At 35.3% G+C, this 21,684-nt stretch overlaps 1 protein-coding gene across 2 annotated transcripts in view; it reads right to left on the bottom strand.

Annotated features, from left to right (window-relative positions):
- Window positions 1-21,684, bottom strand: part of Asx (transcriptional regulator additional sex combs) — a 72,044-nt gene that overhangs the window by 8,483 nt on the left and 41,877 nt on the right. For both annotated transcript variants that reach the window (XM_089255322.1, XM_089255324.1), the window contains 5 exons: window positions 21,000-21,260; window positions 18,377-18,408; window positions 13,439-13,595; window positions 9,604-9,754; window positions 5,419-5,540 (listed from right to left, as the gene is read on the bottom strand). In XM_089255322.1, the coding sequence (XP_089111448.1) occupies window positions 5,419-5,540; window positions 9,604-9,754; window positions 13,439-13,595; window positions 18,377-18,408; window positions 21,000-21,260 (723 nt within the window). The remainder of the gene's footprint in view (window positions 1-5,418; window positions 5,541-9,603; window positions 9,755-13,438; window positions 13,596-18,376; window positions 18,409-20,999; window positions 21,261-21,684) is intronic.

Below are 21,684 nucleotides of genomic sequence, written 5' to 3'. Positions count from 1 at the left end.
AATATACAATATGTATACTCGCATTGTGTTGGAGAAAAACAAACATCCATAATACAGTCGACACTTGTTATAGCAACCCCCATTGTCCTGTCAAAGGCTATGATAGTCACTATAGGAAAATATCTCAGATTTATCCTACTGGTGATTGTAATGGAATGGTTGTAATAATGTGAGGTTGTTATAACAAGCGTCCACTGTGATAATAAAAAAATGAATAAAACACTTTGTAAAAAAATAATATTTTTCATACTTAAATACTTTGTCTAGAGCAGGGGGGGGGGGGGCAACAACTGGCCTGCAAAAAGATGATTTCACATGGCACTGGTAAGGTAACAATACTGTGCAGTATTAAATTATATTTGTGGTCATTATTTGAACTATTAGTTATAACATAAGACTTCCTGATTAACACAGACACACAAAAATTACTTATATTCACTTCTGGGGACAAAAATAATTTACAATCTTCTCACTGTACTACCTTTTCAAGCATGCAAATTGTTTATAAAGTTGGCAGGTGAGCATTGTATCGAGCAGCGGCAGCTGCTGTGGAGGCGGCCATTACACCCTTGAACGGCAAATAATGTTTGTTCACCTAAGAGTTCGTGGGGTGGTGGTTGTCACTGGCATGAGTGAGGGATGACCTTTCCCTGCCTTTATTCCTCTGTTGATTCCTTTGGCAAATGGACACAAAAACAAACGCCAGTCCGATTGCTTGGATGTTCTCTGCATATACTGGAACCGTTTCAGTGCCAATTTCCTCCTGTTCACAGAATGTCCACCGTCATATCGTTTCGAGTTCATTTTCTTGAGCTGCGAGACCTTGCTCTCAGATGCTGACTTGTCCCGATTGGTCTTGTACATGTCTGAGAGGAGAGGTGCTACCTTGACACTATTGTTGGCGACGTCGACACCTTCTTTACGATCGCTCTTTGGGTGGATTCATGGGTCTTGTACTTGACGAGGGTGAACGTTTTCTTCACCATGTCCAAGTTGATATAGAGGCCGCGTTTCATGCAGAAATCTGATATCTTAGATCCTTGATCGACGACTGTTACGTCAACAACTCCGCCGTGCTCTGACATAAACTGCAACACAGACTTGGGTGTCGCTTTTTCGGACAGTATGTTGCGAACCAGAATCATTTTAGCACATCTGGTCTATTCGAAAGCCAGTATGGGCACAATCCAGCGCACTTTAGTACCTTCTCCGTTGACCTGGACTTTGTTCGAGTTCCTGGGACAGTACCGGATGACCCTCCAGTCCTTGGTCAGTCTCTTGACCTTCCTGAAGGATGAGACTAACCTAAAACTGATTTAACCCTCCTTGTTCCTCCGAATGTGTTTCAGCAAGAATTTGTTCTTCATGATGTTGAAGTCGGTGAAGTAGCTCTCGACTTGGACTATGATCCTTTCTTCAAGTTCTTCATTAGGTATGTCAAAATCGCTGTTGGACTTCTTCTTCATCATGCATATTTTCAGAGAGGCTATCTCGCTTTTGCCAAATACTTACTTGATCTTTATTCTGCCCTCGCCTTTGTCATCGATCTCAACCAAATCTGATCTAATGACTAAGATGTGGGCTCTGGAATCGACTATGCCTCTTATTGTATTCTGACCACATTTCAAACTCACTGCGGTGTGTCAATGCTTGCACCAACACCAGCTGCCAGTACAGTGATACATGCTATTAGGACTGGGTTTCTTCAATCATGCCCCCCTCTTCTGTCTGGATAGAGTTCGCCTGGGCCCTACGCAATGGCTCTTGCTGGCCTCTTGCAACACAAAACCTTGCTATATGGCCTTCTGCTCCACATACATAACAAGTGACTGCGGCACTCTCTCTGATATTTGAATTTATCATCGCCATAGGTGAGAAGGAACTCACCCTGAAGGCTCTGGTTTCCGCTGACTTTGATGAGCCAGTCTTGAAGTCCTCATTTGGTCACTAGGGAAGGGCACTTCAGAGTCCTCTTTATATCATCGAACCTATCTAGTTTCTCTGATAGCTCACTTGGAGACACCATATCACACCATTCGCCCAGATAGTGTTCCTTAAAATCTGCTGGGACGCGTTTTTCATTTTGATCACCGATGATTAAATCTCCTAGTTGCTCAAACTTCGTGAATCGATACCATTGATATAAGAATTCAATGTAAAAGTAAATTCTTCACATACAAAAGGAATTGACACTCCTATCGATAGTCCATCAAAAAAAAATAATTTTTTTTTGAGGTTGAAGTTTTTAGTTATTTAGTAAATATTTGCAAAAATTTGATCACAAAGATTTAGCCAATTGAAAAATCATACTGATATTTTTGTTAAATTTTCAAAATTTATTATTATGTTTTTTCGTTTTTGTTTTGATCTATCAAGTGTTTGAATTGAATTTTATTGCCACTTTCCTATTTATCTTCAACCCTATATGTGGTTTGTTGATTATAAAAAAAATGATTATATAAAATTTTTGTTATTTACTTTAGGCGAGAGCTTTATACGTCATTTGTATTTATTGAATTTTTCTGTGTTTAAATGAATAAACTATATATACCATATATGTTCATTAATTTGCTTTATTTTAACATTTTATTACTTATTGTGTTTGTTTCCAAACTTTTTTTGACACAGGGGACCTCCCACTTTTCAAGAATTAAATTTAACCCCTCTCAAAGCTTAGAGATGCTGTAATCAATTTCATTCAAAATAAAAAGTGACTGCACTGCAATCTGTTATCAAATAATTTTTAAACATATAGATTAATTATAAACAAATATTGATTACTATTGATGCAGATTAATATATCATACATATGTGAAAAAAGCTCTCGGTTTGATATACAGTAAAACCCTTCTTTTGAGGTCACAGGCACGGACAAAAAATTTGTCCGTAATAGAGGGGCAACTTTAAAAGAGGGAATTCTAATTGTAACTCTTTAACCAAAATTCAATAATTATTTGACTATATAAGAGGAGGTGACCATTAAAAATAGCTTTGCTGCCTTTTTATTCAAATACAAATACAATGCCACAACAGACAAAATGCCCAACGAGGTGGCTGATAAAAAGATGCCCATAAAAATATGGTTGTCATATAAAAACATATTAAACAAAAGGTGAAATTAAAATTCTTACCAAGATGTTTCTATCTCACGAACCCCTGGGGGGCAAACCCACATTTTGGGAATGTCTTATTGTATTGAGGTGAAGAAAGAAAACTCTTTTCAAACACAATCATACCATGAGGGCAGCAAAATTTCTACGACCGAGCCTGCGCCCCCACCTTGATGCGCTTTAAATTCTATTTTGATATTGGGATATTTTGTTGAAATTGCACCAACTAAGAAACTTTTTTAAAATACATACACAGAAAGTATGACACTAGACGACAGTGTCCTTAATTGAGGACAGCAAAATATGATGACATGCTTGGAAAAAAAAAAGTTGAAGTGAAACAAAATTGAATTGTGTCAGTTATTCAGATTAAACTGTAATCTAAATAATCAATTACAAAAGAATCATTTGCATGAAAATACAATACAATATCAATAATATAAGGTGAAAAACAAAAGTACCCACACAGATAGACCTAATAAAATAAATAGGCTTCAAGAGTTCATTTCTAAACCAGAAATGGCTCTAAGAATTTTTTCAATGCCAATTCTGCATATTTACATGTGCTAAAATACACAGCATAAATATAAAATCTAGTTGCAAGGCTAAAATATTATGCAAGGCCTAATCTTCGCTGTGCTGAAATGAGTATAGTAGGTACAAAAGGGTTAAACTTATAGGACAGGAATTGTTTGATAATTATCACTTGTTTTTTTGCAAAATTCTCCATTTGAAATTTTTTATAACTAAGTAGGACTCCCACTCAAAAAATTAGAAAAAGTAGGACGAGGGATACCCCACCTCTCAAAACAACATAATCATAGCTTTATGAAAAAGAATTCTATTTTTTTTACAAAAATTTTAAAATTAATTTTTTTTCATAGCACTATTTCAGTGGTATCCTATAAGATTGACTAGAGCTAAAGCAAAATGATAGAAATGACTTGGTAACAAAAACAATTTGGTCCAAAACAGCATACTAACCACCACAGATAATTCTTTTTTCTCTTCTCACAATATATGTTACATTCTTTTTTGGAGTCTTTGACAGTCCAGTCTGTCAACTCTCTTCAACAATGCATAGCAAATTATGAAGACATGATTTCTTTTAAGAATGACACTCCTTTGAGATGACTTCCAAAAGTACAGAGCAAAATTTGTAAATTATCAGGTCCAATGTAAATAAGTCAAGGTGAACCATATGGTTTTACTATGCTGTCCTTTTTTTAAAAGGAATTTTTTACATTTTATTGTTTAATGCCAGCAGATTGTTTATGACAAATGAAGGACTTTCATTTCTAGCTCTTTGCAGAGCTGTGTTTATGCCTCTGCACATGTCCTAAAAATACAGGAGACAAATGAATGCTATTGGGTAGCATCAGTCCCAAAATCTAATATAAGCCTATGTATCCAACTTTTTGTTATGCAAACTGTTGTAAACCTATACACAATATATGCACCATAATTTTAAATGATGAATGTAATTACTATACAATAAATAGTCCAAGACCACATGAAGTAGTAAATACAAAATTTTTTCTATCCAGATAGAAGTTTTTAATGACTACTCAAAACATTGACACAAGTTTTTGAACCTTCAAACTAAGCAAAAGAAAAATTAATAAACCACATACACCCCAAAAATTGGAAATTTTTGGAATTATCTCACAAATTCGATTTTTAAAAAAAAAAATTTATGTATCTCTATTGATCTGCAATGATGACCTCCTCCTCCTAACCAGAACATGGCTTGCCGCTCCGTCTTAACAAAGAGATATAAGCAGGTGGTCGAAGACCTGAGCCACGCTGGAAAAGCAAATGATGATCAGGATGACCAAGTATTTGAAATGTAATGTATCAGACTGGTAGATGAACATGCAGCCAAACCGTAATAGTGATTTTGGAAATTAAAAAAGTTTCAAATAATCAAAAAATTCAAGTATAGAAAGCGGATAGTAGTATGTGATGTTCATTAATGTTTTTAATAAGGTTCATAATGTTTTTAATAAGGTTCATAATGTTTTTAATAAGGTTCATAATGTTTTTAATAAGGTTCATAATGTTTTTAATAAGGTTCATAATGTTTTTAATAAGGTTCATAATGTTTTTAATAAGGTTCATAATGTTTTTAATAAGGTTCATAATGTTTTTAATAAGGTTCATAATGCTCTTTTTAAAGGGTTCTTTTTTTTAAACTTCATTAAAATTCTTTCAAATGAAAACTGATGTACATGGGGCATTAGAAAATAAAATTATGTAATGTAACAATAATATGTGTAATAAACAATAATAGTGACACATCACTAACCTTTTTTACACAGGTATCATCTGAAAAATTCCCAACTGAATAACACGACGATGTAGATGAACTGCTAGAAGAACAACTGTCGGGTGTTAGAGGCTGTATATCTGCACTTGAAGTAGAATGATCTAGGGGGAAAAAAAAATATTCATCTAAAATTTTTTTTACAAAGATAGATTTAATAATCCATTCACTTATTTATTAAACTGAAATTTCCGAAATTCATTCGCATGAAAAATTTACTGTTAATTAGAATAATCACCATAACTGAAGAAACAGGATTCTCTCTCTCTCTCTCTCAAAAAAAAAAAAAAATTATACAAAATAAATTAAATGCATTAAGCCAAAGCTAAAATATTATGCCTTGGCGTTAATATAGTGAAACTTGTATAAGATGAACACTGTACAAGACAAAAACCTGTCTTAAATGGAACAGAAAAATAGTCTGTTGGATAATTAATGTTTTTTCCATTATAGGAAACCTATTTAAGAAGGAACTATCTAACACGGAAATGGAAGGAATATTTAGTCTATTTTTTAGATAAAAACCTGGTGAAATGGAAAGAATTTTTGACCACGTGCACGTTTTTTGTCGTTTGGATGGGAGGAAGTCAAATTATATCAATCTCCAATCCTTTTATTTCTTGGAAAAATGATGAATATTTATTATCTATCTGAACTGGTTCTAAAAGTAAGGGGGTTGGGCTTGGATGGAAGCAAAAAATTTACTATTTAATTTAATAAAGTCTGTTTAGTATTTATCTATGATGGAAATGGTGATTTTTATTAGAAAACACTCATTTCTTGGAAAAATGTTCATAATTTATATTTAAACTAGTTCGGGACAGGAATAGGCCAGGGAGACTGAATTATTGTTCACAATTTAGCGATACAGTGTTTTAGCATTTTATTCAGTATACAGATGACGTCCAGCTGCAAGAAGCATGTCTTAATAAAATGGAAGCCATATAGGCAAGAGAAAAGCAAAATTAAAATGTTACAGAGACGCAGAATCTTTATTGGTTGTTGATCTCATTGTCACTATTTTTGAAAAGGTACACAATTTCTGCTTTAGAAATTGTGTACCTTTGTTACAAAAGCAGAAAAAAATAAGAAATTTTTGGTTTCTCCACAGGCTTCACATAATATGTCTCGATCAGGCATCAGACTGTTTTATATGTGTTCAGTGGACCGATGATTGTCCCAAGAGGTCATGAATTGATGTCATGGCTCACACAAGGCAGGGTAGGAACAGACAGGGCTCTGGGACCCACTTTGTTTTGCGATTTTATTTCAGTTTTTATTTTTGCACCATAAATGCATTGCAAACAATCATGGCTATTTATTAAACGTACATATTTAGTATTCGATTAAACTGACCAGAGTCGCCCCCAGGGGTGTGGGACAGATACGGCCACACAGGGCAACTCACTTGAAGGAATCCCGCATATGTGGTAATATTTCACAAAAATAAAAACTAGATAGCCATGCTTCCCCTACAGAAATAATAATGATTATTCAAAATAATACAACAACAGACGTGCCAACACACACACACACTTTTGGAATCCAGAAATTCTGTGATTCTACCGGGGGGGGGGACCCCCCCCCCCAGCACTCATACACGATTGAAAAAAAATTTCAATCAATTAAGAAAAAGTTCCATATCTGCCCCCCAAGGCAGGTTCTGCATTGTCTCTGAGCAGAATATAATTTCATATCAGTCTTTCCATGCAGAATAGAGAAATCACATACTGTTCGTAAAACATGAGTGTTTCCTTTCGTGGATGCTATTAGTAATTGATAATCTTGGGTATATTAACTCTTAAAAGCTTTATATAGCTTAAAGTTTTGTATTTTCTTTCTAAAGACATATTAAATCAAAAAAAACTTCAAAATACAAAGCTGCTGACGAAAGAACTTGTGTGTACCGAGCGGGTGTTAATGGAATACAATAATGATTATACAGGAATTTCGGCAACCAAGGTTATACCCCTGATAAATGATACGTAAACAAAGTCACGCTTTGCCAGTTGCTTAAATGCGGTCACCAAGACTTTATTTTATGGTTGCTCGATGGAAATGACCATGGCTGTCCTCTATGGGTGTTTTCCGTAATGATGACGACATGTCATTGACGTCACGACATGAAAGCTCATGTAAAATCTAATTTTTTTACCAAAATCCAAAGAGCAGAAGGAAGGATGAAAAATCAAAAATGAAAAACAAATTGATGTAATATGTTTATTTATCAACTTTATAAGATAAGAAGCAATAACTGCAAGAGAAGAAATAAAATAATGGGAAAATTATGGTCACATTTTTAAATTTTAAGGTCATAAAAAACTGAGCCCTAGTTATATATAAACACATGATATTTAATAATATTCAAATATATTCTAATTTAAAAGATAGAAGGTAGATGACAGCATCAGGAAGTTTTGCTATTTTGCAATATGTAGAGGTATTTTCCAATGTTCTCGTGGCATGCATTGTTGCCTTTTAGAATTAGGCCATTATATATTAAAAAAATTCTGTTTAGCACTGATAGGTTTTTTTTAATGCCATTAAAATATAGGATTTACCAATTTATCACAACAGCATATTTTTTCTGCATTATTTTTCTTTCAACTGTTGGTAGGAAAGCTCTGTTTAGAATGAGACTGCTCGTTTCTCGGCCAGATTCAGACTTATGAATGATTTGACTTGCAATCATCTTATGTACAGGGTGTTCTGTTAATGGGCCAACAAACTCAGAGTTGTTAGTAGACATCAAGAGGAACAAAAATTGCAATGAAACATGGTGTTGCAAACCACTTTGAAAGGGTGAAAATCACATAAAATGCATGCAGGTTTCGATGCCACTCTGGAACGACAAAAAGTACAATAACTACAAAAAGATTTATATTTGATTAATTATTACAAGAGTTGTTGGTGGTGGCACCACTGATGTCATTGCGCAATCTACAAGGACGTAAAAAGGATTTCCAGATGTGCTCAAAGATATCAGGTATGTTTTTGATGTCTGCTGCAACAACATCAATCAGTACGAGATCCTCCGGTGTGTCCACGGACGTCAGATATGGTGAGAAAACCCATGAATGCATTCAGCAATCAACTGACATCTACCTTTCGTCTCGTCTGGACTTTTTGCAACTTCACCCTCTCAATGTGGTTCGCCATGTTCCATTGCAATTTTAGTTCCTCTAGGATGCCTACTAACAATCTGCTGAGTTTGTCGGTCCATTAACAGAACACCCTGTATGAATTTGAAAGTATGTATGTATGTTTTTTTAAATACAAATCTCTAATTTTTGATTGATTGTCGTTAAATTTTGCATATATACAAAACAGGGCCGGGATTGAACCATAGGCTACTTTAAAAGTTCGTCAGAGAAGGGCAAATACACGAAATGGGAAAAAAACTAATAGTTCCTAGGCCCCAAGAGTCACGTTCAGAATGTTTACTTTGGTTATCATGGTTCTCAAACAATGGATTTCAGACATACATATATGTGTTTACAATGGTTTGCCTCTTCTTTAATGCTGCCAGTATTATAATTCATTCCTTTACAATGGTTTGTCACTTTTTCAATCCTCCCAGAGATCGAAAAAAACCCAGGCATTGCCGGGTATTTTTGCTAGTCATCTATAAGTCTGGGAATGGCTATGTGATACACAATAAATAAAAACTTAAATAATTTGAAGTGCCTCAGATTTAACTTCCCTTTTTTGTATATAATTCTGTTTTTATATTATTAAAAGTATAGTGAGAAATTGAATTTTCTGGATGTTATGCCGAAACTGATATTTGGGAAGAAAAGTGATTTGTTTTCCCCTCGGCTGCTATGACACCACTCAGCGCTTCATGCTACTAATGCATGTTATAAGGAATTAAAAATTGTGTCTGTGGTGTATTGGTTAGAGCACTTGCCTGGTATGCAAGGAGACACAGGTTCAATTCCCGGAGGAGACAAATCACTTTTCTTTCCACATATCAGTTTCAGCATAACATCCAGAAAATTCAATTTCTCTGTATATTCCAGGCCGAAAAAGTACCATCTCTTCATATTAAAATTATAGCTTCACAACTTTGGAAAGTGTGTTATTCTGTTTCATGCATTTAAAAGACAAGAAAATATTGATAAAATAATTTAAGTCACTCAGCTAACAAAAAAACAAGTCAAGTACCTTGCTTCTCTGAAGCAGTCTTTTTACGTTCCAAACAAAATTTTGTTTTTTTGTTACTTGGCTCATTAGTTTCATCCAAAACCAACTGTTCAGAGCTTCTTGTACTGCATATCGGTGAAGATTTTCCAGAGTTGACCAGAGATGATGCAAGCTAGGTGAATAAACATTCAGTTTTTATTTAAGGTGATAAATATTTTTGAATTATATTAAAAAAAAGCTAAAATTCAAAGCAAAAGTTATAAAATGGAAGGGCAAAATAAATAGTGCTTTAACCTTTTCAGACAACACACATACACAACCATAAGAGTTGTTTTTCCTCGCTGTAGATATTCATTTTAACCTCAGTGAGTTCAACCATGATTTTAAGGATTGTAGGTGTTTTTTTTTATCATTGGCCGAAACAAAAACCCCTAAAAAAACAGTCACCTTTAGATGATGTTGGCTGAACTTCCCGATGTTGAAAAAACAGAATATCTACAGCAAGAGAAAACAACCTCATAGGTGCCAATTCCCAGACTTAAAAAAATCTGTAGTTTGTAATGTGACAAAATGATTTACTGCCAAAAAAAGTCATACAAGCAAAAAGGGAAAACAGGATTTTTTTCAGGGAATGCATAGTGACCATATATCCTGTTTTCATGGGACATTCCAGTAATTTTCTTAGGTGTCCAACCTTTTTTTTAGATGTCCCGTTTTTCCCATATTTTCCACATAACCAACTTGAGCTTTTATTTTTCACTAAAATCAAAGATTAAAATTATTTTGCAACTTACAAAATAATATATTAATAATTATCACTATAAATATGAATATTTATTACATACTGTATTTGTCATGCTAAACTTTCTTTTGTAAAATTCACTTTAATCCACTGATTTGCATAGCACTTCATTTCTTGCCATTCTAGCAATAATTGGCAAGTTTGCTCACTTTTGCCATAATATTTGGTAACAAAAGACGATTTCCAGTTTTTTGAAATCTCAATTTCCCATATTTTTGTCAAGAAAAGTAGGTCTGAAAGAGCTACTTACAGCATTATGAAAAAATGAAATAATTATCATGCAACTTTTTCAGTAGGTTAGGAATTTTAGTCTTACTTAAAGCCTAAAGAGAAAAAACGTATGATCGCGTCGTATGATGCGATTTGACGAAGAAGATGCTGAAGTTACGATGCAGTTTGACCGGTTTTCGGTGTCATTATCAATATTTTGCGATGTACACACTATCCAAAAACGCTCCAGTTCGAACTGCCGCTGGGCTTTGGCTTCTTCTTGACAGGTTTCCATGGCCTGCACGAGGAGTCCTTTAACAAAGTCCTCTTCATAATTCTCCGACTTGACGATGAGGTTCTTCATATCGGCAACTGTCATCTGAAGATGGCTACTCTTCCAATTCCAACGCCGGTGTCTCCAGGTCTTTTTTCTGTTCTCACCAGAAATTACATATTCGGCTCCTATCACAGTCCTGTTCTGGATCCCGCTTCTGAGAAATCTGTTGGCTCCCAAGGAAATGGCGGTGGCTTCAATCAATGTATTCTGGGTTTTTTCTAACAATTTCAAAAACAAACTTTATTTGAACTTAGAACATTAACATGCATAGCCTCAATACGACTACTTTACTCTGACATTTTTCAATCAATTCTCCTCTGTTAATGTCCGAACTAATGTTTTCAAACAGTTGCTCATTACTTGAGCACAAAGTCACAATACATCTTTTCCTTTTCAGCAGCTGCACGATCGCTTCCTACAGATGGCACTTTGTTTTTTGACAGGGTAGTTGAACAATTGGTTATCCAGCTCCACCGACCATGGAGCTATCTATGAATATACACTGCTGGCCACCGTAAATGCAACACCCTGAAGGAAGCATGCAAATAATATGAAATTTACAACATGCATTAGCGGAGGTGAGATATGCAAATGATTAGAATTTCAGCGCAGACGCACATCACGCGCGCCTGTGGCGCCACTTCAAAGCGCTATTTAAGGCTTGGAGATTTCAACGATTTGAAGTACGGCAATTGTGTTTTTCTTGTGGTTTTTTCAAAAAAAACGATCAACTATGCCTCGTAGAAAACAGCGATCATCTTTTGTTTGATCAAGTATCCGAGTTCGACAGAGGAAGGATAGTGGCCTACCGAGATTGTGGATTATCTTTCAGGGAAATCGGTAGTCTTGTTGGACGAAACCAAACAACTGTAATGCGGATATGTGATCGTTGGATGCAGGAGGGTACGACGGACTGACGTGTTCGATCGCATCCACCTCAGTGCACCACTTCACGTGATGACAGGCGTATTGTGCGTATGGCAGTGACGGATCGCTCAGCCACATCACGAACCATAGCACAGCACATTCAGTCTGCACCGGATCATCCAGTGTCTGCGCATACCATTCGACACCGTTTACAGCAGAGTGGTCTGTCCGCAAGACGTCCATTGCTTCGTCTACCCTTGACGCAGAACCACAGACGTCTCTGCCGCCAATGGTGCGATGAAAGAAGGACGTGGACGGCACAATGGAATGAAATTGTCTTTACTGACGAGTCACGTTTCTGTCTGCAACACCACGATGGTCGGATTCGAGTCTGGAGACACCGTGGAGAGAGGATGCTGAACAGCTGCGTTATGCACCGCCACACTGGTCCTGCACCGGGTATTATGGTATGGGGCGGTATTGGATATCACTCTCGCACTCCTCTAGTACGCATTGCCGGTACTTTAAAAAGCCAGCGCTACATCTCCGAGGTGTTGGAGCCAGTTGTCCTTCCTTACCTTCAGGGCTTGCCCACAGCCATATTTCAACAGGATAATGCGCGACCACACGTGGCACGCATTGTCCAAAGGTTCTTCGTCAATCGCCAGATTGAATTGCTTCCCTGGCCAGCTCGCTCTCCGGATCTTTCGCCGATAGAAAACATGTGGTCCATAGTTGCTCAACGATTGACTCAGATTACATCCCCAGCTGCCACACCAGATCAACTTTGGCAACGCGTGGAAGTTGCTTGGTCTGCTGTACCCCAAGAACACACCCAAAGTCTCTTTGAATCAATGCCGAGGCGTGTGGCAGCAGTGATCTCCAACAATGGCGGCTACTCTGGCTACTGATTTTGGCAGGAACCACACTTCACAGAAGTCTATAAATTTAATCATTTGATGCTTGGTCAACATGTTATCTACAAAATAAATATTGTTGCGATATCTCTTGTCTTTCTTGGTGTTGCAATTTGGGTGGCCAGCAGTGTATATCACTCTTTCCTCCTTGTTTGCTGAAAGAAAGCGAAGTCAGCATTCATGCATGTATACTCGCTCACAAAATCTGTTCTACCATGCCTGCTGATGTCTATATCAGATAACAAAAATTGTGAATGCATATTCACTAAATCGACATCGCCAAATTCAACTGGATGTAACAACAGATTTTTGATACATCACACAAGTGTGTTAGCTAAATCAGCATTGCTAATTCAACTAGATGTAAGGATATAGGATTTCCCTGATAAATCTTGCATGCACGTAAGCTAAATCAGCATATATTTTGCAATGTTAGACTTCAGAATTAAGGAAATATCGCCATGATCAAAATTGTTAAATCGGGATATCAATGTGGGATCTTACATCGGTGGTTTATTATAAATCAATACATCGCCCAGTCCTAAAAACACTAAATTTTTTTTCAAACCTTGTAATCTAAAAAATGTCAATTAGTAAAATTCAGACACTTCTCGGTTACACCAAAAAAATTTTTATAAAAAAGAAGTCATTAACACTTCTTTGCATATTTGATACACATATGAAGTGAAAAGAGGTGTTTGTTAAGTAAACAATTCACAGTACCTTAAGAGAGGCACCTCTCGTCATCATTGCAGATTTTCTCATCACAGACTTTATTTTTAATGAGGGTATTTGTTTTTCATTTTTATTGTCAGGAGTTGACTTGAGCTTATTAGTCATGAGAAATGGTTTTCCTTGATCACAAAAATCTGACATATTCCTAAACAGAAAAAGAAAAATAGCATATTATTGAGCTTCATTATCATTTAAATATAAGTGTTGCAAATAACGTAGTGGCATCATAGTCGAGAAAGCTTCGACACATTGCATGTGTGCAAAAAAAAAGTGGGCAGCATCAGGTGGAGCTAGTGTTGATGTGTGGTCAATACAATGAGACATGTAGTTATGCATGATTAGAGTAGATATTGTTGCCTTAACAGTTTCAAACCATATTAACAAAGCTGAATTAAAATCATGGTAGTCAATGACAAAAATTTTCAAGAATATTATCAATGTTTATGTGAAGCCTAGGGTGAAGATAACACTGTATTGGATGGTGACATGATGGGGCCCCTGCATTTTTTGCAAGTTGGAACAAGATTGTGGACTCATCCTGAAATAGGACACTCCATTGCTGCGACCAACAAACTTTGCTGATGGCATCCAATCGCTCCCAATACATTTCGGAAAAGGAGCAGGACTTTGCTGGTGATCTAACTGAAGGGATGTAACAGAATTTTATTTGGAAACACAATAAAACTTCTGTGCAGTTACTTTTATTCATATAATCCTCATATCACATTTTGGGAGAGACTAAAAAACTTTGAATTATAAAGTTATGCTTTGTTTTCAAATCAAAAGGTTATATCTTATATATAAATGTGAAAGTATGTATGTATGTTCTTTATACAAATCTACAGTTTTAGACTGATCGTCGTCGCCAGATTTTGCATATATACCAAACAGGTCCGGGATTGACTCGTAGGCTACTTCAAAAGTTCGTCAGAGCTGGGCAAATGCCCGAAATGGGCGAAAAACTATCGGGCAACAATAGTTTTGGGGCCTCAACAATTACTTTCGGAACGTTTACTTTGGTTACCGTGGTTCCCACCAATGCGTTTCAGATGTGAATATATGCCTTTACAATGGTTTGTCACACCTTTAATTCTGTTATTATAACAGTTTATTCCTTTATAACGGTTTGTCACTTTTCCAATCCTCCCATTAATTGCAGAAAACCCGGGAAGCGCCGGGTATTTCTGCTAGCCTATATACAGAGTGTCCTGTAAGTGATAATGCAGCTTTTATCTCATCAATCGCCCATCGTATAGGTATAGTTTCAATTAAAAAAATGTGTAAAAGGCGTTTGAATAATATTCGCTGCACAAGCTAGACGTATGACGTCGCTAACAACAGAGAACAACAACTACGCAGGCAAAACTGGGAATAAAAATGTTCAACGCCAACTGATGAACTCAATGCTTGCTTCAAATCATCAACACTCTGGCACGAAGTTAAAAAATTATCATTATCCACCAACATGCGAGTTCAACTGCAAAATGACTAAGCACTGCTATCATTTTCACATCAGTTGACCAACCAGTAGACCCAAGCACTGGACCGATTAAGTTCCCAAATGGATTTTGCCAGTTGTTAAACTCAGTTCAAGAACTTGCAGACAAAGTCTTCCTAAACATTCAACAAAATGACCAAAACCATGAGTGGCTTTCTGAGAGCGATTCTGGCACAGAAAAATTACAGTGTGAACAAGATCAACGAAAAAATCCTAAAAATTATTCCAGGAGACTCCACAACTTACAAATCGGTTGACACTGTCACAGACATTTAGTTCTGTATCCTGCAGAATTTCTGAACTCCTTTGGATATTCCGGGTGTGCCACCACACAATTTGACCCTCAAAGTCGGAGCACCTATAATGCTTTTAGGAAATTTGGACATACCAAGACTCTGCAATGGCACCAGACTTTGAGTGAAGAAATTGCACAATTGCATCATTGAAGCAACGATTCTAACTGGATGTGACAAAGGAGAAGACGTCTTTATTCCACGTACCGCAATTATCACCGAAGAAATGCCATTCACTTTCAAGCAATTACAGTTCCCGATTCGTTTAGCTTTTGCCATGACAATCAACAAAGCGCAAGGCCAGTTGTTAGCAATGGCAGGTATCAACCTACTGGAGAAAAAATTTGTACATCTACACACCAGATGGAAAAAGAAAAAATATTGTGTATCCACAAGCGATTGCCTGAAGATTTTAATTAAAATATTTAAAAATAAAAGTATTTTTTTCTTACTTGATGCAGAAATTTTTTTGATTAAGAAATAATTAATAAGCTATAAATATATAAATTTTTTACGGGGCGGGCAACGTTGTCGGGTATCAGCTAGTCTTGTTATAAAACTGAAAAAAAATTCATTTAATTTATGAGACAAAGGCTGTAAAAAGTATGACAAAAGGGAAATGCCCAGGTTAAGATAGGATTTCAATCTACATTGTTAAGGAAGCAGGAGAAAAATGTGGCAATATGCTAACTGCTTTATTTGATATAAATTATCTCTCAAAATTGGATGTATCAGAAAATTGGAATATAACAGAATGATGGTTTTTCTTTTCAAAAAGGGTGAATATTTTCTTTTCAAAAGGATATCAAGAATTATTGACCAATCAGTCTTCAATTGGTAATTTATTAGATATTCACCAAAGTGCTCACACATAGGCTTTAATCCACATTAAACGACGCTTAACCAAAAGAACAAGCAGATTTTCAAAGTAGATTTAGTACAATAATGGATCACATACAAACAATCAGGGAGCTCATAGAGAGACAAAAAGAATATAAATTACCATTGTGTATGGTCTTCATTGATTTTGAGAAAGCTTTTGCCCTGTCTTCACATCTGCTGTTTTTAAAGCTCCATATGCAACTGAGATAGAGAAGATTCACACTGATATCATTCAGAAATGCAATGAAAAACTACAACCATAAATTTGGATGGAAAATAAGTTTTGGAAAAGAAAAGCAAAGATTAAACTTGGTAAAAGTGCCAGACAGGATGGCACAATTTTACCACTGTTCCATAAAAAAAATTGATTGGGATGAGAAAATAAAAGTAAATGGAAAATTTCTCAACTATTTACGTTTTGCAGATGATATTGTTCATAGAAGAGTAGGTAAACTTTGCCTAACAATACTCAGAAAAATCACCAATGTAAAAGGCAAATACAAGGGAAAAAAAATCAAAATTCCTTATGCATGTCTTCAGAGGATACAAAATATCACGCTAGCAGAGGATTCCACTAGGACTGATTATGAAATTTTAACTCTCGGTTGCTCAGCGGAAAGAAAAAATATATGTTTATCCAAGTCAAACATCGCGACCAGAATGAAACTTAGCGCTTGCGTATAAGTCTTCTTTAACATCCTGATTGGCTGCTTGCGAAATAGATTTCGCAATAACCCAGATGACCTAGAAGAAATGATACAAGAACTGGCAAATGTAAGTATTCATGTGGATTTAAAAATGAATTTACAAAAAACTAAAGTTATGTTCAACTCTGCTTCATAGAATAAGATTTTGTTCAACAACACAGAGATGGAAGAAGTGCAAAGCTATGTATATCTGAGAAAAGTATATTATGGACAACAGCATCCTAATGAAATAAACAGCAGGATCAGGATTGGGTGAATTTGTGTCAAAAACTATGATTCTTAAAAGCAACACACTATTATGTCTGAAAAGGAAAGTATTCAACCACTGTGTGCTACCAGCATTGACTAATGCAGTTGAAAGATGGAAACTCACAAGCAAAACGATACAACTACAGACACCACAAAAGAGCATGCAAAGCTGTATGCTAGTCATCACAAGGAGAGAAACAGAAAATGAATCACTTGGATAAGAAGCCAAACAAAAGGTATTAGATATTGTTACGAAGATTATGTAAATAGTCATCATTTTTCATCACTAAATAATCAATAACGCATTTTCAGAGATGATGTGCTGCATAGGAGGAGATAGACTTGGAAGTCTGGGGGGACACGATGATGATGTCAATTCATATATAAGCATATGCATATAATGTACGTATATAATAAACGTATATGATCAGTCGACATCTTATCGTGACATGTTCAAGAAAGAATTCGACTGGATGGATTGAACTGTCCGAGAAGAATGGGGTGCTTCGCTTTTCTGTTATACACACAATCTTTGAACAATCAAACTTCTGATTGCACATTTTGCAATATGACTTTCTTGTCAATAGCAATTTTATTTTATTTTAAACATAATAGATCCTGGTGTGATGATGGGTGTGCAAAGGATGCTCAAGATGAAGATTATCAAGTCATCTATTCTTGATTTCTATTGATGATTAAGATTTTATATATATCTGTCCGTTGACTGTGATTACAATTTATTTATTCGCCCATTCACGCAAAAAAAAGCTTGCTGTCTTACTCAGAAACTTAGCTCATGCCTGGAGCATTTTCCAGGCATGTCCGACTTTCGGGAACGCTCTGATGTCTCTATCAGATGGGGAGCGGGGCGCATCTGGTAATAAAATAAAAAAGTATGACTTTATACAACTTTCTATAATTGTTTATTATTGGTGCTCCTTGCATTTTGACATTCATCTGATTCTTCGATTTACATAATTTTAATTATGATGCAATACATGTAATCTTTGATGTATCAATAAATTCTAATTTTGCCAAAGATACCCAGCCCCCCCCCCCCAGGGTGTAAGTACTTGTGTCGCTTCTTGCAACAGAGCCTGTGTGTCTAGTGATTTCTCCAGTTTCTTGAAGGTACAAAAAAATAAAATTATAGGCAATAAGTGGTAAATCACTGCACTTTTAGTAATATACAATCGTGGTGAAGTGATAAACATAAAAATATTACATCAAAAGTTTTTCATATATTTCAATACATAAAATTACTTCCTAATTTTTATTTTTAAAAGAATCAACTCACTTTTTTCCCCAAACTGGCTCAAAATTATTAATCTGCAATTAGAAAAAGAAAATGCTTTTTTAATGAGCACATAAGAACACAAAGCAACACAAAAATTACTGTAATGTAACACATACAGCACAATAGGTACATCAACACAATCCTGACTCCTCTTATGGGGTAAAGCAGTAGTTAATTGCATCAATGTTGATAGACCAAGTTTGTAGCTGTAATAATGTTTAAGAAAGAAATGGAAGTGCATATATATAAGCATTACGCATGTTACAAGTTGAGTTGATGCCATTCATTTTCCAAATTGTAAATGAGAAAATGGCAGTGAAGATATATTTTCTGAAATTTAATGATGTAAGTTCTATTGCCTGCAATGACAAGACTTTTCAAAGAGAAGATTGGCTTACACTCAAAGCCACTGTTTATGGTGATAAACAATTTGGCGGAATAAAAAATGTGATACACCGACATGTCTGTAAGATTCCTCCTGATATGCTAAGAGCTACTGTTGAGAACATAGTAATGTGATTTAACTTGCTTTCAGAAAATGGTGGCCATTTTCACCAAAACACCATATTGCACATGCTTTGTTACACATTTTAAACCAATGTCTTCATGTCTTTTATTTCGTTTGACAATATTGTATACAGCGCCATTCCCCAATGGTGGTGAGTTATTGAACTTTTTTTCTTGTGAAAAATTGAATCCCATGACCTTCTGTCAACTATTACCAAGTTTGATAACATTTTATCCAGTAGTTTCCTTTTATGACCATTTCAAAGTGCAACTTGAATTATAAAGAGCCTATATAATGGAAATTTGAAATTTCAGTAAACACAAGTTGTAATAAAGAAATTTAAACCAGGGGACTCATTCAATAAATTAGAAAAAGTAGGACGGGGGAGGGTTCCCCTTTAGAAAACATAATCATATAGCACAATAGAAATAAAAAAAATCCCTAAAAAAATTTTTTTTTTTGAAAAATTGTAAAATTATTTTTTTTCCATAGCACTATTCCAGTATTATGTAAGATTGACTCTAGCCAAAGCAAAATGACCAAAATGACTTGGTTACAAAAACAATTTTTGGCCAAAATAAGATCTTAGCAACCACAAATAATTCTTTTCTGTCCTCCTCACAATATATTACATTCTTTTTTTTGGAGTCTTCCACAGTCCAATATGTAAACTCTCTGTGACAATGCACACAGCAAATTATGAAGGTATGTAAGTTTTTTAAGAATGACACTCTTGCGAGACCACTTCCAAGAGCACAGTGCTAAATATGTAAATTAAAAGGTCTGATATAAATAAGTCAAAGTGGACACCATATAGTTTTACTGCACTGCCTATTCTTTTTTTTTAAAGGATTTGTTTAAATTTTAATGTTCAATGTCAGAGTAATCGTTTTTAACAAACAAAGCACTTTAATTTCTAGCTCTTTGCTGAGCATTGAAAATATTGTTTGTGCCTCTGCATGCCCTAAAAATACAGAAGACAATTGAATGCTAAAGGGCATCATCTGAGTCACAAAACCTAGAATAGGCCTAATGTACCCAACTGCTTTGTTATGCAAATTGTTTTGTCACTTACACACAAAATGTGTGCTATAATTTTGAATGATGAATGTTAGTTACTATCAAGACTATGAAGTAGTAAGTACAAAATTATTTTTTTTCAACCAGGCAGAAGTTTTAATGACTACTCTACTCATTGAATCCTCAAACTAAGCAAATGAAAAATTAATAAATCACTGAATGGTCCACATACACCTTGGCCCCCCTCCCAAATAACCTTAAAAACGATATAATTTCTGCTTTAGCAGAATCACTAATTGCAATTTACTACTTATATATTATTTGGCATTAAATAGATGATTCCCTACTCAATTAAAATCAATTATACAAATTTTGTAGACAGGATTTGGTAAAAAAAAGTAGGACAGAAAGTAGGACAAAACTAAGAAAGTAGGCTAAAAGTAGGACACTTTACCAAAAAGTAGGATGAGTGGGAGCCCCGTTAAACATACATCTTTTCAAATATTTTTTATTAAGATACTTAGATACTTAAATCATTTTTATCACACAACATTAATTCTCTGCACACAAAGGCTATAATCAGATCAGTTTAGTGATTTTGAATGACTATATTCAAAGAAATTTTTTCTTCACACATCTCACTGAGATTTGCAGGTGATCAGTGTGCCCAGAAACTATAAAAATGACATAGCAGGTACTAAATTCATGAAGGTTCGTGGACTAGACAGTTGTCTTATTAACCTGGGTCATTGTGCCAGGACAGGCCCATAGTCAGAAATTTCATTCAGGGGGATGGGACCACTTTCATTTCAGGAAGGGGGGGGGGGGGACCAAAGTGATAGAATAGATTTGTCCATCTTTTTCCCTTTTCTCACATTTCGGGGAAGGGGGACCAGATCCCCAAGTTCCTCCCCCACTACAGCTTTGTGCCAGGATACACCTAACCTAAGTGTGTCTCAGTTGTATCTTCATGTGAGTACAGCTCGCCATATGATGCAAAACCAATTAAAATCTTTCAAGCAATAACTTTTCTTCTTTATCCCTTCTCTCCCCTTTAATAAAATATAAATTTTAAAATTCAAATAACATGCATACCTTCCAAGGATCAAGTTTGCTATGTTCTCTTTCAGCTTCCATTTTCAATTTCATTTGGTTTTCAGGAGTGAATTCACCTTCTAGAAGCCGTTCCCGCCACTCCTGGCATGCTTGAGTAAAAAATTCATTACTAAGGGCAGAAGCAGTCAAGCGAACTGAATAATCAGCTCCTATTACTCGATCTGCAGGAGGTAGGAGCTGTACTAACCGATATTGATACAATGGTGGAAGACTTGAGAAAGTGTGTTTATTTAACAATGCCTACAGAAGGAAAAAAAAATTTACAAAAAGAAAAACACTACATATTTCATTAAGAAAATAATCGAAAATATACAGACTCCCATAACTTAGAACAAACATCATAATCTTTATTGATTTAGGCAAAAAGCCTTTGCAATTTAGGTGGCAACAATAACAAATACAGTACAAGAATAGAACAAGAAATTGAAAATAATCAGTTTACAAAGAACACAAAAAATTAGTTTAATAAATGAACTCTTCTGTTTGCAAGATAATTTTGATGATTATGGCTAGTGAAATATATGCGTATTGCAACATGTTAGTAAATAAAAAATTGAAAATGTATTTATCAGGTGAAGAGATTGTCCACAAAAAGATCTCTAGATATTATATCAGACAGCAAATGAAATAGGAAATTTTGATTTTTTTCACAATTTTTTGAGAA

The sequence above is a fragment of the Pholcus phalangioides genome, unplaced genomic scaffold (assembly GCF_987345545.1).
Source record: "Pholcus phalangioides strain wild (caught in Gottingen) unplaced genomic scaffold, Ppha-v1.0 ptg000042l_1, whole genome shotgun sequence".
In the NCBI taxonomy this organism is placed as follows: domain Eukaryota; kingdom Metazoa; phylum Arthropoda; class Arachnida; order Araneae; family Pholcidae; genus Pholcus; species Pholcus phalangioides.
The sequence above is the reverse complement of the archived record's forward strand: the minus strand, read 5'-3'. Positions and strand labels throughout refer to the sequence as shown.